The sequence below is a fragment of the Nannospalax galili genome, unplaced genomic scaffold (assembly GCF_000622305.1).
Source record: "Nannospalax galili isolate Female #2095 unplaced genomic scaffold, S.galili_v1.0 scaffold806, whole genome shotgun sequence".
Taxonomy (NCBI): Eukaryota; Metazoa; Chordata; class Mammalia; order Rodentia; family Spalacidae; genus Nannospalax; species Nannospalax galili.
The window spans coordinates 2,127,605-2,145,095 of NW_008355419.1; the positions used below are offsets into that span (position 1 = coordinate 2,127,605).

A 17,491-nucleotide genomic window follows, 5' to 3' on the forward strand; every position below is an offset into this window, starting at 1 on the left:
CTACAGGCTGTGGGCTGGGGGTCTTTATAGGGGGGCTTTGGGGGATGCAGAAGGTGGTAATATATTGTTTTTTTAAAAAAGTTAGGCAGGAGAGAGGGAGCCCAGGGCTTATTAGAACAGCTTCTATTAAAATTGCCCCCTTCCATCAGCCAGGATCTGGGTTATGGGGTAAGGAGTCTACACATTGTAAAACTTATCAGGGGGAAATAGCTTGTATCAAGACAGTTCCTACATTAATGGATCCATAGTGCAGGAGTCTGTTCTGCTTCCAAGATCATCAAAAGAGAAGCGGGCTGTCTTTGACCAAAAGGTGCAGAGAGTCTGTTTCTCTTGTCTTCAAAGACCAGGGTGCTCATTAACTCAGTTCCTTCATTCTCAGGCTTGCCAAACCATGAGGCCCTGTTGGGGAGGGGGCTGCTGCAGACCTGAACCCTAACATTCCAGCCTTTTGTGTCATAGGTTAGGGGCACCGTTGTCATCTTGCTACTTCCTGCTGGGCATGGTCAATTTGAGGGGGCTGGATTAGGGGTTGGTCAGACAGCGGGGTTCCCTCCTCGTACATCTGCATAGGGTCCTCAGTGGTTGACAGGCACACGTATACATGTGGAGGGAAGGAACGTAACAACTGATTAAAATTAGTTTTTGGATTCGGTCCTGAAAATATCTGAAGAGGCAAGGAGCAATGGTTAGCACCAAAGTAGTAGCAAGCAGGGGGCCGAGTAAGGGCAGAAGCCAGGGAGTCAGTCCTGTAAAAATATCCCACTGACTGCTGGTTCCGGGAATTCTTAAGTGAAAGATCCTTGGCTACCCGCAGGAGCCATTTTATATCATGCTCCACCTTACCTGAATGGTTCACAAAATAGCAGCCTTCTTCATTCACCCAAGAAAATACAGGTTCCCCCTTTTTCTGCAGTTAACAGAGCCAGGGCTCACCTGTTCTGGAGGGCAACTTTGGCTAGGGAGACTAGTTGCTGTTGTAAGATCTGGATTGACTGGGCTCTAGTTTCCACTGTTGAGGTGAGTCCTTGTCTGAGGTCCTCTATTTCCTGGGAGAGATGCTGGGTTGAGATCAGCGTGTGTCCCAAACTTCCGGTCACGAGCCCAGTGGCTGCCACTGATGTCACCAGGCTAACTCCTACCAGGACTGCCGAGGTGGCTGACCTCCTTGTTCTGGTCCCTTCTCTCCCTGTGGTTAAGACATCATACACCTCTCCCGGTGTGTATAGGGTTAGCTTAGGTATGAGAATGACTGGATAGCAGGTGTTTTCAATCTGTGGAGAGATGCAGGAGTATATTTTGGAGGAGCAGAGAAAGAGCAGTCCTGAGGTTAGAGCAGTATTGCTCTTAATTGTGATGTTGCGGCTTGATGAGTGTGGGCATTTGGAGGTTTGTGAAGCCCGACACTCCGTTTTGTTAAGAAAAAGGGGAGGGGCAGGCAGGGGTCGTTGTATTAGGGGTTCCTGGGAACACTGAGTAGTAGACTGGGGAGTAACATTGTAAACTGCGAGGGGGCTGAGAAGTGAGCCCTGTAGGGGGGCACAGAGGAAGCAAGTGGACACATTAGTACTAGAGAAATTCCTCAGGAGATTTAGCAATAGCGTGAGAACGGGCTCCCAGGAGAATCTGCGGGAGGCACTGAGGTGTTGACACGGCTTCATTGTCAGGCCCCCTGCCTGATCCAGGACGGCCATAACCTGTTGGGACTGTGAGTCCTGGATTGTCTTTTTTTTAATATTTTATTTATTATTTTTATTTTATGTGTATGAGTGTAAAGGCCTGCATGCATATAAAAACACCTGTGTCCTGAAATGCCCATGGAGGTCAGAAGAGGGTATCAGATACCCTGGAACTGGAGTTACAGATGACTGTTAGCTGTCATGTGGGAGTTGGGAACTGAACCCAGGTCCTCTGCAAGAGCTGGATTGTCTATTTTATCTTTACTCGCCAGCGGTCTACGGCAGCCGCTGTGTATTGAATCCCTGCTGTAGCAATGCGGTCCCCTATCCATGAGTACCGGTGAAGTATTTTGAAGACCACTTCCCCACAGACTCCTTGTTTGTACCAATCGTGTCTGTGCAGGATTGAATCCCTGCTACACTTACCGTCTGTCGGGTCAGTTACCCAAGTGAGTTGTTTTGTGTTCATTCTGTATCTACCCCATCCCTCTTTGCCCTCCCCACTCAGTCAATGATAGTTGCAATCCCATGATGGGCAGCCTTCCCAACTGCCCGGGTCCCTGCATTCCCTTTTGGTTTGATCATCTATGAAGCAGAGGAATCTGCTATAGCAGGCATCGACCATGTCAAATTTAAGGGAAACGGTGTTACATGAAGAAAGTGGGCACATAGCAGAGCTAAGGAGCACGAGTTCTCAGTTTCTATTATTAATCTTCCACATTTCAAATCTATAAGAACACAGTGGGTAGGTGCAGTGGGGACTGGCTGAGGTAGGGTTGAGAGGGAAGAGTAGAAGTAGGGTCAGTAGAAAACTCATTTCTGGATTGGTGTTGGGGAGAGCCCTTGAGATTTTTAGTTTAAGGGGCCTGATACTGGTAGCCTGGTACTTGCTATGTTCCTTGGCCAGTTCTTGTTTGGAGAGATGAATCCAAACAGATTGTCCTGAGAGCTTGGCTGTCGTCAGGGTAGACAGGATCACCAGGTGGTCTGGTCCAACACGGCTGGAGGGTTTCCTTCACTCCTTTCTGTTGGGTGTGAACCTGTAGGTAGGCGTGATCTCCAGGTTGAAGTGGGTGGTCAGTTTGGCCTTTAAAAGCCTGGGAATAATCCGGTCAGCATGTTCCCTGAGTAGTTTTCTTAGAAGGGTGAAGGCAGGTAAATAGTCATGTGGAGGGGAGGGATGTTGGAGTAAGAGGTCGTTGAGAAGGAAGGGTCTCCCATACCTGAGTTTGAAAGGACTGAGGAAGGAAGGAGCACTTTGGATGGCTCTCAGTTTAGTAAGGGCAAGGGGCAGGAGAGTTACCCAGGATCGGTGTTCCTCTAGGGAGAGTTTAGTAAGGTGGTCCTTAAGAAGGGAGTTGGGGGCTGGAGAGGTGGCTCAGCAGTTAAGAGCACTGAATGCTCTTGCAGAGGACCCAGGTTCAATTCCCAGCACCCACATGGCAGCTACGAACCGTCCTTAACTCCAGTTCTAGGGGAATCTGAAGCCCTCTTCTGACCTCTGCGGCATTGCATGACACGGGTGCACTCACATACACTCATGCACATAAAATAAAAATAATAAAAATTTTTTTTTAAAGGGAGTTGGCTCATTCTACCTTCCCTGAGGATTAAGGGTGGTAGGGGATATGTAATCTCCAAGTTATTTCCAGGGACTGAGAGACTGTCTGAGTTACTTTGGAGATAAAGCCCGGACCATTATCTGATTGGAGGGTGAGGGTTAGGCCAAAACGAGGAAGAATATTTTGAATTAAACAGTTAGCCACGATATCTTCTGTTTCACCTGTTGTGGGGAAAGCTTCTACCCATCCTGAGAATGTATCTACCCAAACCAGGAGATACTTAAGTTTTTTGTGAGTAGGCATGTGGGTAAAGTCTATCTGCCATCTGCCAGTCAACTCCTGGGAGTTCCCCCCGCCCTGTGCTATTGGTGAGGTTCGAAAGACAGAGTTGGGTGGCTTCCACCCTGCAGGAAACAACAGTGCAGGTAGGACATTGCCTGAGGGGCTCCAGGAACTTGTAGAGCAGATGAGCACCTACATGAAAAACATTATGTAGATGGGCTAAGGGAGAGGAGGCCTGTTCCTCAGGCAGGCAGTATTTGTCCGATAGAAGCAAACGTCCCTCTGGCCCCTGGGTGGCCCGTTTGTCCAGGAGGCTCCTGCGTTGTTGGGAAGCATAGGAGGGGGACATTCCTGTTGGCGCTAAGAAGTGTAAACCATCAGAGGGGCAGAGGGGCATACTGGTTTCCTTGACTGTCATCACCTCTAGCTATGGGATCGGATCAGTGAGAGGCTGATGTCCCCTACAGTGGATCACAGTCACTTTAGTCAGGTGGTAGGAAGCTTCCAGGAGTTTAAGAATCAAAGGGCCATTAGTTATGGGGGTTCTCTTGGTTGTTAGAAGACCCCTTTCCTTCCATACCGAGGCGTGGTGATGGAGTATGTGGAGGGCACACTTAGAATCTGTAAAAATATTAACCATCTACCTCTTGGCTAAAATCAGGACCCTGGTGAGTGCCACAAGTTCGGCTTTTTGCGACCTGGTTCCAAGTGGCAGGGGCCTGACTCAATGACATCTGTGAGAGACGCTATGGCATACCCCACCCTACGGGACCCCTTTGGAGTGAGAGTTGAACTTCCATACGCAATCCAAGTCAGGGTTAGGTTTAGTAAGGGATCTGGGGAGATTAGGGGATCCCGGTAGGAGAGTTCCTGAAGAGTTTCCAAGCACAAGTGAGTAAGTGGTTCGCTGGAAGGGAGGAGGGAAGCTGGACTGAGAGGGCAAGAGTCAAGGGTGAGCGAGGGGTTTTCAAGAAACATGACACAGAAGAGTTGTAGTTTAGAGGGGGCTAGATTGGCAAGAGATGTGAGGGTTAGTAAATCCTTAAGCCAATGGAGAGAAAGTGCCGAGCCTCCGCCCCGCCAACAAGGCAGGACGTGAAGCTCAGCGATGGGGGCCGAGGAGGGGTAAGTGTGCTGTCTGCCCATTTCGCCAGCTCTCCTCGCCGAGGACAATCAGACACGACAGGAAGTCTTGTTAAGCGGGAACTCATTTATTGCAGGTGTCACAGAGCTTATATAGGCAAAAACTGCAGTTTGGAAATCCCCTCGGAAACCCCCTTCCCCGAATGCACCCAATCAGCTTAAAGGTCAACCTGCCACATGGGCAGGGTCCCATAGGTGTCCACGCTGATCATGCGCTGATCACGCACCACCAGGGGTGCTGAAGGACCGGCATCCAATCTGATGATCTTCAGGACAGGTCAGGCCACGCCCTGCTTACTTCCTCTAGGCGCCATCTTGGCAAGGCAGGGCCTTTAGGTCCCCACATCTCCTCCTTTTTCTTTTCTTTAACAGGCGATGCCCTGTGGATAGGCGGCTAGCCCCTTTCCATGTGCCGAGCATCCCAGCCTGTCTTAGGTTGTCTCCTTCCTGGCTAAGCCTTGCCCGTCATTGGTCAGTGCACCCGGCCATGTGCACTTCTTGTCTTAGGAGTACCTGCCAGAAGGAGATCTTACCCGTCGTTGGCATGGGATGCTTAGATCTTAGGCAAGGGCCATCGTATGGGAGGTGCCAGTCCAGGACAAAAAGGAAAGGAGGAGAAGGAAGGGGCTGACCTATGGCCAATTCCTTAGCTCCTCCCCCCACTGAGGCAGTCAGAGCCATTTTGAACGCAGCTTCCCTACAGGAAAGGACAGAGATGGGATGACCCAAAGTAAGCTTAAGTCCCTCCTGAGCCAGGAGGCCAGCGGCAGCCAGAGCACAAAGACAAGGTTGCCACCCCCGGATGGTGGTATCGAGCTGTTAAGAGAGATAAGCTACTGGAGCAAAAGTGGGGCCCCTCATCTGTCCCAAAACCCCTAATGCCTGGCCTTTGCTCTCAATTGTATAGAGGAGGAATGGAGATCCCAGGCTGGGGAGACCTAGAGCTGGTACCTTTAAGAGCACTTCCCAGATAGTGTGGAAGGCTGTTGTTATGGGCCCTAGAGGCTCAATGGGCTCAGGGGAGTTTCCTTTGGAGGCTTCATAGAGCAGCTTTGCCAAGAGGGCAAAGTTGGGAATCCACATGTGCAGGTACCCTGCAATGCCTAGGAAAGACAGGATTTCCTCCTTGGTTGTGGGGGGCTTTAAAGACCTTAGGTAATTTGTCCTGTCTACAGTTAAACAGTGGGATGTAGGTATGAGAAGGAACCTCAGGTACTTGACTTGAGGGAGAGAAAGCTGTGCCTTAGCTGGAGACACCCTTTAGCCCCTGTCCCCCAGAAAATTAAGGAGTTTGATTGTGTGAGCCTTGGAGACAGAGAGATGGGGAGCAAAGAAGCAAGTCGTCTACATACTGTAGGATGGTGGAGGGTTAAGGTCTAGGGAAGTTAAATCGTGGGCTAGAGCTTGTCCAAAGAGGTGGGGGCTATCTCGAAACCCCTGGGGCAGGACAGTCCAGGTTAGTTGGGAAGACATCCCAGTGTCAGGGTCCTCCCAGGTGAATGCAAAGAGGTTATGAGAGTCGGGGTGTAAGGGTATTGAGAAAAAAGCATCTTTAAGGTCTAATACAGAAAAGTGGGTGGTGGAAGAGGGGATGTGAGAAAGGAGAGTGTAGGGGTTGGGAACGACTGGGTGAATGGGAATAACTGCTGAATTAATAAGCCGGAGATCCTGGACAAGACGGTAGGAGCCATCAGGCTTGAGGACCGGAAGAATGGGAGTGTTATAGGGTGAGTGAATGGGTTTAAGGAGGTTAGCTCTCATAAGCCTTTGAATTATGGGCTTAAGTCCATAGCGGTGTTTGAATGCAATTGGGTATTGGGGTCTGCTAGGAAATAGGGAGGGGTCCTTCAAGGAAATGCAGATAGGAGTGTGAGGAGAGGTTAGTCCTGGGGCTGAGGTGTCCCAGACCTTGGGATTTACTTAGGAAGGGGGAAGTGGCCATGACCTGGCTTTGGGGGGAGTACAGGGGAAAGGAGGAAGAGTGTGGAGAAGGGGAGAGAAATAGACAGGGAGAGCTTTGGCATGAAATCTCTGCCAAGTAAGGGAGTTGGACAGGTGGGCATAACCAGGAAGGAGTGAGCTAAAGGCACCTTCCAGAATACACAGGCTAAGGGTCCTGTCGATTTGGGGTTGTGAGGCTTCCCATCAACCCCCACCTGTGGGGAAATCTTTACCGGAGTAGGGAGGGAGAACAGACCATGATGCACCAGTGTCTAGAACAAAATTAATAGTCTTACCCACCACCATGGCTGCTACCCTGGGCGCCTCTATAGTGATGGTTATGGAATCAGTGGGGACCAAGGAGCCAGGGCCTCGTCAGTCTCCAGTCCCAGCCCAGAAGGTTGTTCACTGAACCCCGTAAAGCAGGCTGGGTCTGGGAGGTGAGTGGCCTACCTTGGCGCTGCAAAGAAGGACAACCAACTCTCCAGTGACCTCGTTGCCCACACTGAGGGCAGGAACCAGGAGGTGGTCACAGGTTGGGGCATTGCCTTACCCAGTGTCCAGTGGCTCCGCACGTGAAGCAGGGTCCTGGTGGATGACATTGGGCCCCATTGGTGTCTGTAGTTTTCTTGGGAGGAGCCCTTAGGACTGCAGCCATCAGCTGGTACTTTTGTTTGGACAGGGTGAGCTTGTCTGCCCTCTCCTGTGCCTCCCAGCTATTAAAGACTTTAAATGCCATGTCTAACAGATCTCCCGTGGGGGTCTCAGGGCCCTTGTCTAAGCACCTAAGTTTCCTCCTGATATCTGGAGCTGACTGTAAGATAAAGTGATGGTGGAACATAAGCCGTCCCTCTCTGGACTCTGGATCATACTTGGTATACTGAACCAGGACATCAGTAAGTCTGTCCATAAACAGAGCTGGGGTTTCAGTAGAGCCCTGAGTAATCAACCTAAGCTTTTCAAAGTTAACTACCTTAGGCGGTGAAGCTCTCTGAAGACCCATTAGGAGGCAAGTGATCATGTGGTCCCTGGCTGCTCTACCTAGGGAAGGTCCTGCCTGCTTCCCAGTGGGGGTTGGTAATCCCACCCAGGATCCTGAAGGGGAACTGCCTCAGTACCAATAGGGTGAGCTTGGCTAGTGGAATGAAGCTCATTAGCATATTCCTGTGCTGCTGTCCAGACCCTATGTCTCTCGTCAGGGGTGAGGGTGGACTGGAGAATCACAAAGAGATCATGCCAGGTTACATCATAGTTGTGAGTGATATATTTGAATTCTTGTATGAAGTGTGTAGGATTAGTGGAAAAAGAGCCCATTCTACATTCGAGCTGAGATAGATCTCCAAGAGAGAAAGGGATATGGACCTTCTGTCCACACCTGCCACCTCCTGGAGTGGGAGGATACCATGGGCAGGGGGCTGAGACTGGGTGTGCGAGCAAGTATGGCTTAACACAGGAGAGGGGTTGGGAGAGGATAGAGGAGAAATAGGAGTCCTGGGAGGAGGCCAGAGTGGGAGAGGTGGGAGGGGTATCCTGTCCATGAGGGGACTCGGGTAACAGAGGCAGGGTCTGGAACTGAAGTAGGGGTAGAAGGAGATTAGGAGGGATAAACGGGTTATTTGAACTAGAAGCAGGGATGGGAAGAGTAGGGGATGTTTGCTAAGGAGTTGTTTAAGGTTGTGGATTTCCTCAAGTACAGTAGAGTTAGTGGAGGGAGAGACTTAAAGCGTCGGAGAGGGGAGGGGGAAGATTGTGGAGAGGGAACTCGAGGAGGAGAAGGGAGGAGAGCCAGATTGGGCTGGGGGAGGGAAGGCAAGGGAGGGTATAGTGAGGGGCGGTACTTGGCTGTGCCTCAGGCTGGGAGCAGGAGGAGGTGGAAGCTGGGTCCTAATTGGAGGGAGTTCATCAGTTATGTTAGGATCAAAGGCCGAGGTGGAGGGGTAGGAAGGAGGAGGGGTGGAGACCCATGGTGGGTTGGGATCCCGTGAAACTGTCTTAGCAAGGAGAGCCTGATGGGAAGAACACGGGACACAGAGGGAGGCGTTAGCACAGAGATCAAAGGAAGCTTGGACATATGGGAGCTCAGACCATTTGCCATTATAATGGCAGAAATTATCCAAATATCTCAAAATATTGAAGTCTAGGGTTCTGGTGTCTGGCCAGAGTCATTATCTAACCCGTACTGAGGCCAGCAGTGCTACGCAGGAACTTCAGCTGTTTTGGCCTGATTGTATCTGAAAGTCCTAGTTGTTTTAAGGATTTAAGAAGACAAGCAAGAGGTATGAGACCCTGAGATTTGGACTGAGCAGTTCCCACAGTGACAGATTATGTACAGAGTGAAGAGGAGATAGAGAAGGAACCAAGCAGGTGGGTAGGAGGAGACAAAGAGAATCCTCCCTCCACAGGGAGCGGGGGCAGGATCAAGAGTCCAGGCAGGAAAGCGCAGGGTACAAGGAAGAGAGAGATGGGGAGGGAGCAGGAGGAGGGTATGGCAAAGGTCAGCAAAATGAGAACGAGTAGAACCAGTCTCCAAGGAAAGTGTTCTCTCCCGGCATGGGTCCGAGTTAATATTTTCTGGGTCCCTGTAGGCGGCGTCCTGCTATCAGATCACGAGGGAGGGGAAAGACGAGGTCCTGTCCTAGACAGGAAGGAGTTGCCTGTTCCTCACTCCAGGGACAGCGTCCTGTACCCAGAGAGAGGGAAGGGCTCACCGACACACCACACACCGATGCGATTTTCGATTTTCAAGACAAAGGGAGGAGCAGAGGAGCCTTGCAGTGAAAGCGTGGCATGACCAGCCAGTAGATGGGGACAAAGTAGAAGGAGTGGGAGAAAAGAAGGAAAAACACAGAGAGCCAGAAGGGAGGGAAGCTGGTGGAATGAGCTGAAAAAGGAGAGAGATAGTGAGCAGGCAGGAGAGAGAGAGAGCGATCCCAAGCTTTAGTAGAAGCTGCGGGAAGATGAGCCCCGGAAGAGCGGGAGGTGGGGGAGCAAAGCAAAACTGAAGACCAGGTTCCAGAAACAAGGAGAAGAACAGAGAGAAAAGGAGGAGGGAGCTGAGGGAGCGAGAGGAAAAGGAGAACGGAGGTAGAACAGACAAAAGCTCAACACCAAATAAGACCTCAAGACAAGAGGTCTGCAACCCCTGCAGAGGAAATAAGCTGCTTAGGTCACTAGGACCCCCAGTCTCAATGGGTAGCTGGAAACCCTTTATAGCAGGCTGTAAGGGGCCTGTGTTCCTTTGGGAGAGCTAGTGCACAGACCAAGAGACTCGAAGATAACGGGTTTGAGTGTGACAGAGGGGCAGGTCCACCCCCCAGGTGGGCTTTAGGCAAACACAGTAACTGTGCCAGACACTCTATGGTTGCAGAAACCAGTGCTGCCCAGTGGCCTTGAGTCAGGTCCGGGAGTGACCAAATTCAACCAGAAAGGAGATCAAAAGAAGATGTAGGAGAGCAGGAAAGAAGTAAAAGCAAGGCACAGTATACTCCCCGGTGAATGGCAGAGAGAGAGAGAGAGAGAGAGACAGAGAGAGACAGAGACAGAGACAGAGACAGAGAAAGGAACGGTTGGAGTGTACCTCAAAGCCAAAGCAATGGTGTTTGCAGAGGCCAGTAATGGCAACCAGGTCTAGTCAGAGGTCTTTACGTGCAATTTCCAAAAGGTTGGAGGTCCCTTGAGGTCAGAACTGAGTTTCGGCGCCATATGATAGATGAATCGGGTCAATCAGGAGAAAGCACCAAGACACAGACAAAACTCCAGCGGGATAGAGTTTATTAGCAGAGGAAAAGCACACGGGACAACTCCCTTTGGGATAGGGAAGTTGTCAGTCTACAGGTTGTGGGCTGGGGGTCTTTATAGGTGGGCTTCAGGGGATGCAGAAGGCGGGAACATATTTTTTTTTTAAAGTTAGGTGGGAAAGAGGGAGCCCAGGGCTTATCAGAACAGCTTCTGCTAAAACCAGCCCCCTCCATCCCCTTCCGTCAGCCAGGTTCTGGGTTATGGGGTAAGGAGTCCATACACTGTAAAATGTATCGGGGGGAAACAGCTTGTGCCAAGACAGTTCCTACATTAATGGATCCGAAGTGCAGGAGCCTGTTCTGCTTCCAAGACCATCAAAAGAGAAGCGGGCTGTCTTTGACCAAAAGGTGCAGAGAGTCTGCTCGTCTTGTCTTCAAAGACCAGGGTGCTCATTAACTCAGTTCTTTCATTCTCAGGCTTGCAAAACCATGAGGCCTGTTGGAGAGGGGGCTGCTGCAGATCCAAACCCTAACACTACCCAGTCCCCCAACCTGGTGCCCTGACCAATGCTCCCCACCCCCGATTCTCACCAAAGTTGGCCTTTGTCAAGGAAAGTCACCCAGCCCAAAAGACCAGGAACTGGCTCCCTCAGAATGCCTGGCTGATAAGGCCTTTTGTGCCACTTGGAACAGGTCATAGAATGTGTGTGGCTTTTGTGTGCATCTTCCCTACCCCTCCGAGTGGAGAGGAGCCGGGATACCTTGGCCCCACCCAGGCCCCTGCAATTTCCACTAATAGCTCAAAGTCCTGGTGGCCACAGCTACCCAGACTGCTGCCCTGTGTCTCCCACATGTCCCTACCAGGGCTCCAGGGGCCATTCTGTGGGTCCCAGGCTGAGGTGGGGACAGCTATGACCAAGTATGCTATACCTACAATGGCTATAGGTGCAGTATCCATGCCAGAGGGGGGTTCCCCATGAGGCCCTGTCTTCAGAGCTGGAGTAGAGGTTCCTGGAGGCCTGGTGGGCCTAGGAATGATGTCGGGGATGTGGAGTTCCTGGGTTCCCTGTAGCCCACAGAGGAGGGAGGTTGGGCAACCCCTAAAGCCAGGGTAGGGGTCTGCTCCAGAAACAGGAACGGGGGTGAAGGGGATGGCAAGGGGGTTCCAAAAGGACTGGCTACCTGGAGAAGTCAGGAGGGCAGCCCAGTGGTCCCGCAGCCCTCAGAACGAGACTGGGTGGTGGGGTCCAAGTTTTGGGCAGTCCAGAGAGAAGGACATAAAGGGCATGGGAGCCTGGGAGGCCAGGCCGACCTCCTAGAGGGGTGATATGAGTGAAGTGTAGGCTAGAAAGACAGGCAGCCCTGGGAGAGGTGTAGGTAGAAAAGAGAGGTGCTCCCCTTCTCTAGCCCCTATAACATGGAGCAGGCACCCAGAAGCAGAAAGGCAGGAGGCAAGCTGCGGCATGGTGGCCAAGGTCTTATGCAGCCTGGGGACCGCAGGCAGGAAGAAGGCTGATCAATGACAATCTAACGCTAACCAGGACCTCAAAGGGCCACGATGCTCCGACTGCCCTATCTTTCAGCTGTTGTGCCCAGCATCAGGTCATCTGCCACACTGGAGCTGAGCCACAAGCATGAAGCATGTTCTTGCTGTATGTACTTTGTTGACAGGCAAAAGTGCACGTGTTATTAACAACTGAGACCTGCGTGGCCTCAGCAGGAGCATGGGGCATCTGGCACTATGGGGGGGGGGTCCTCTTTCTTCTGAGACACAGTGGCTTGAGGCTGATCTTCAAGATGAGAACTGATTCAGCCCGTGTGGCATCTTTCAGATAAGGCAACATAAAACTGGACTCTTAGAAACAATGATTTCACCAGCGAAGCCCATCAGGGCCTCTTTCCAGTCTCCATTTTAAAACCTCTTTGTCTTCAACCTCCCTGAGAACAACTGTCAAATAAGTTCCTACTGTGGACTGCCCGGTGCAGGAGTGTCATGCTGATAAGATTGTGCGCACCTGCCCGCTTCACACTGTGCACTTGTGATGTCTGGTGTCCTGGGAGGGACAGCCAATGGGCTCTTGGCACCTGTGCAGCTGCTGCGTGTCCTGTAATGACTCGCAGTCGCTTGCAGCCCCCTCAGGCTCCTGGATTCTCGGGCTCCACTCAGCCACCATAGGGAGGACCCTAGTCAGGGCCTGAGGCTGTGGATCCTGAACCAGCCAGTGAGAGGGAACATAAGTGTTGCTTACATCAAGGACCTTGGTCCCTCAGCTTCAGCCAGTTTGTCTCTCGTAGAATGTTCATTCCTCCCGTCTTAACATTCCTCCAAAAGGCAAGCGGAGTGCAGAGGGACAGGCCTCGGACAGGCCTCCCAGGGGCAGTGTGTGTCTCTGGGACCTGGCTAGTCCTAACATCAGAACAGACTCCCAATGCCCACCTGCTGCAGGAGGTTGCCCTGAGAGACAACTGTGCCCACATGTCTGATACTTCCAGAAGGAAAAGATGCTTTCCTGAGCCAGGTGTCATCCTGGGAGGCCTAGGTCCCACACAAAGGTGTGGTATTCCGGTGTCTTAGAAGCAGAATCTGACAACATCAAGAAAGACACACACAGACACAGAAACACACACACACACACACACACACACACAGTCACCTGAGTCTGCAGTGTTCTGAGGACATGGCCTCCCAGTTCAAACGGCCAGAGTCTTTTCCATCTTGGCCTCCACCCCAGGGACAACTTCTGCCCTGCCCACGGTCTCCACACCCCTCTCACCTGCTGGACATAGGTCCTGGCAGGCATCCGCTCCCTACCCAACGCCGGCCTTCCTCACTCACAGCCACACACTGATGAACACATCACAACCCTGCATCCTTTCCTGTGCCTAGCTCACAACCAAATAAAATCTGACCTCCCAGCTCCTCCATAGCCACACTCAGGCACACTCCGATTGACAAAGGAGACTCCCCAGGGGAAGATGCTCTAGTTTAGAATAATTCCCCAGGACACCCCGGTGGGGGTCCTTGATGTTGAGTTTCCTCTATTTTCACACCCTTTGTTTCAATCAGTAACCCAGAGTAGAATGAAACTGATTAAAAGGGACTCAATGCCTTTCATTCATATACTGCAAAAGTTCCAGAGGGGATCTTCTTTACCTCAGTTAACAGCTGGATGAGGCCAGTGAGATGACTCCGTGGTGATTACTGCCAAACCTGACAACCTGAGTTCGAGCCCCAGAACCCACACAGCAGGAGAGAACCAGCTCTTACAACTTGAACTCTGACCTCCATATATGCATCCTGGCACATGCATCCAGCCCATACAAAGAAATTAATGCAATAAAAAATTTTAATCATAAAATGAACAGCTGGGTCAGATGGTCCCCTTCAGCCAGCCCCAGATGGGTGACACAGCAGAGGCCAGTGGCGGGCAGAGGCTCTGCGGGTGTTTCTGTACTAACCGCATACAGCTTTAATGTTGATCCGTTCTCTCTGATCTCTCCCTCCCAGATCTATTATAAAGTCATCAAGGACATTGAGCCGGGTGAGGAGCTGTTGGTGCATGTGAAGGAAGGGTCCTACTCCCTGGGCGTTGTGGCCCCCTGCCTGGATGGTAAGACCACACTGGGCTGTGGCCCTGGAGCCCCACCCACCCAGGAAGAGCATCCATGGTGTCCCATCCCTACACACCACCTGATAGGGCTAGGTACTGCCAGCTGATGATTTGGTTGAGTTTCTGGAGACTGGGGGCCAACAGACCTTAACACGTGCGACTAGAGACCCTTTCCTGGGAGCACAGCCTGAATTAAAGAAGGGCTTGAAGTAGTCTTGAGGCAACATGGGCAAGTTGGTGTTGTGCTGAATTGCACCTTTGTAGGGTGAAAGCCCAAGGTGACTTTTTGCTTGTGGATGTATGTGTACTGTGTGTATGCATAGGTGTCATAAGTGTGTGGATACACGTGTGCATGCATGTAGGGGCCCAGGGTTGACACTGGGTGTCTCCCTCGCTTACTCTCTGCTTCATTTGCTGAGGTAGGGTCTCTTGCTGAATCCAGAGCTTGCCAATTGGGCTAATCTAGCTGGCCAGCTTGCCCTGGGGGTCGCCTGCAGGACCACTTCCTGAGTGCTGGGATTACCGATGGGCTGCTGTACTCAGTCAGCATCTACATACATGGGTTCTGGGACTCTGAACTCAAGTCGGCATGCTTATGTGGCAAGCACTTTATCCACTGAGCCATCTCCCCAGCTCCCAGATGACTTTTTAAACTGTGATTATTATTAGCCACATTCTGTAGTATTGATTAAAAGGGCCTCACCCCAGTTTGGTACTTGGAAGGCTGGGCAGAGTCCAGAGCTCTCCACAGTAAGAGGTTCCAGTTCACTTAAGAGGGGAAAGCAGGTCAGATATCTCTGGAAGGAATGCCCCCTGTTCTAGTTTGCTGTTCATTGCTGTGATAAAATACTCTGACCAAAACCAACTTGAGGAGGAAAGGGTTTATTGCATCTTACACTTCCAAGTCATAGTCCATCACCGAGGGAAGCCAGGGCAGGAACTCAGGGCAGGAACCTGGAGGCAGGAGCTGCAGCAGAGGCTGTGGAGGAATGCTGCTCACTGGCTGATGACACCGCCCACAGTGAGCTGGGCCCTCCCATATCAATTAAGAAGCAAGAAAATTCCTCACAGACTTGGTCACAGGCCAGTCCAACAGAGGAAATTCTCAATTGAGGTTCCCTCTTCCCAGATGTGTCAAGTTAACAACTGAAGTTAAACAGCACATTGCCTAAAAGTTAACTAGCCTGGAGAAACACTTGGGGGGATTTTATTTGGTGGGAGGCAAGTCAAGGGCTGAGATGGAGCCCACAGTGAAACAGGGGTCCTTAAGCTCTTGACTGTAGATATGGTGAAGCCAACAGGTTCCCCAGTCTAACCACTCGTACCCAAGCTCCCTTGAAAGGATGCTAGGGAAGAGGCCAGTCTCACACTCACTGGGTGTTCCAACACACAGACTTAAGTTCTCATGCAGCGTCTAGCCACATGGAACCCTGGCACAGGAGGTTTCCAGAAGGCTATGGTGGCAATGGAGGAGTTCATTCTCTCTACTGTCACTGCTGAGCAGGGGATTCTAGAGTTCATATCTAGCTTCCAGAGGAGACTCAGGGGTGCGGGTACACGTGTGGGCCTGCATATGGAGGCAGAAGTCAGCCTTGAATGTTGCGCCTCAGGTGCTGTCTACCTTGTTTTTTTTAAGTTATTATTTTTATTTTATGTGTACAAGTATACTGCTTGCATGTATGTAAGTGCACCTGTGTTATGCAATGCCCGTGGAGGTCAGAAGAGGGCACCAGATCCCCTGGTACAGTTGTTAGCCACCATGTGGGTGCTAGGAATTGAAACCCGGCCTTCTGTAAGAGAGGTCAGTGTTCTCAACCGCTGAGCCCTCTCTCCAGCCCCACCTTGTTTTGTGAGATGGGGTCTGCACTGGCCTGCACTTGGCTTCCCAAGTAGGTTAAGCTGGCTGGCCAGCAACCTCCACGGATCTTCCTGTCTCTGGGTTTACAGCATGTTCCTCCACACCTGGCTTTCTATGTGGGTTCTAGAGACCAAACTCGGGTCCTTGTGCAAGAGCCTATGCGGCACTTTACAAACCCAGCCATCTCCCCAGCCCTCATGTCCAACTTCTTTTCTTTGGACAAGCCTCTACCAGAAACATTATTTCTCTACAAGAAAACATTATTTCCTGGCTGTTTCTAGACTCTAGAATGATTTCCATTCGTTCCAGTGAGGTATGGAGACCAGCGTTGTCCCCCTGCTTCCCTCCCCCGCCTACATGCATACTGAGGCCTGGAGGCCAATGCCGGCTTCCTGGCATTCCCTCAGGAGACACTCTGAGAAGACCAGGGATCTGGGTGCTCTCTGAGTTTAGCAGAAGGCTCTATCACCATATCCACAGGACTCCCCTTAGTTAACAGCCCTGCAAGCGGCCCAGCAATTGGGGTACTTTTTTTCCTGCAGCCTTTCATGTCTCTGACACAACAAGGAAATCAGGGCAGAAGGACTGTTTAACCAGACGGGTCCTCTCTGTTCCCCCTCTAAAGTTTGGTTTTAATTAGGCCATTAAGAAAAGAAAAATAAATGGCCAAGATCTGGGTAGCAAGGTTTCGTTTTCCTTAAAATAATTGTTAAAAGGGGCGATGAATCTCAGACAACACTCAAGAACTACAGAAGACGCCCCTGAACGTGAGCAGACCCCTCAGCTGTACGGTTTCATCTGTATACGGAAATTTATTTCTTCCAAAAGGTTTTTTTTTTTTTTTCAAATCTTGAGTCCTATTCCCCCACCTCCCACCCCCGATATTAAATAACTGGGGTCTACATTTTCCTAATAATTGATCAAACATTTGTGGGCTAATTGCTTTCCGCACATAATAGCCTGACATCTAATATTTGACTTTCCTAACCTCTGCTGTCAAGACCATTCCTTTGCCTCCGCAACAGCCCCCTCCCCCCACCCCAGTTAAACTCTGAATCACACAGAAAGAAAATTCGAAAGCGTTCCTCACTAAGATAATTATCATAAAAAAATCTTTTATCCCAGCCCCGGCTAAATGCAGCCGGCCCCTTATCGCCACAGGAATTTGGAGTAGACTCTTGAGCGCTTTTGAGCTGAACTTGTAGATTAGGATGCGGGTGCCGTGTAATTGTGAACCCCTCAGTCTCGAAGCCATTAGGCAGGGATTTATTTTTCTGTTATGTTCCTGTTCAGCCGTGAAAGTTGCCGATGGAACTTGAGCTAGACAAGCAAGGCTCAGGGTTGACAGGCAAGACGCAGGCTGCCGCAGCTCTGCACAAATTTGAGAGGAAGGTCGACAGACCCTAGCCTGTGACCCCCACCACATTTAGGTGGAGAGAGATCCCCCCCAATCGCTTTTTCTCGTGCTTCTGTTGCAGGGATGGGGGCCTGGGTGGGCGTGAGGAGGAAATGGAGCCCGTTTGCCTGCTGGTGGGCAGGGAACAGGCACTGGACCTCTAGGGCCTCAACACTGTAAGAAATAAAATAAAAATAAAAATAAAAAAAGCCAACCCAGAGTCCACAGGTGTCCTGAGGGAAGGCACGGTTCATTCCTGGGTCAGGTGACTTTATTTTGCTTTGA

The 17,491-nt window shown here is 51.0% G+C and overlaps 1 protein-coding gene across 10 annotated transcripts in view; it reads left to right on the forward strand.

Moving 5' to 3' along the window:
- The window catches only part of Prdm16 (PR/SET domain 16), a 345,691-nt gene that overhangs the window by 293,367 nt on the left and 34,833 nt on the right, over positions 1 to 17,491 (forward strand). For all 10 annotated transcript variants that reach the window (XM_008852658.2, XM_029555848.1, XM_029555847.1 and 7 more), the window contains one exon: positions 13,850 to 13,952. In XM_008852658.2, coding sequence (XP_008850880.1) covers positions 13,850 to 13,952 — 103 coding nt within the window. The remainder of the gene's footprint in view (positions 1 to 13,849; positions 13,953 to 17,491) is intronic.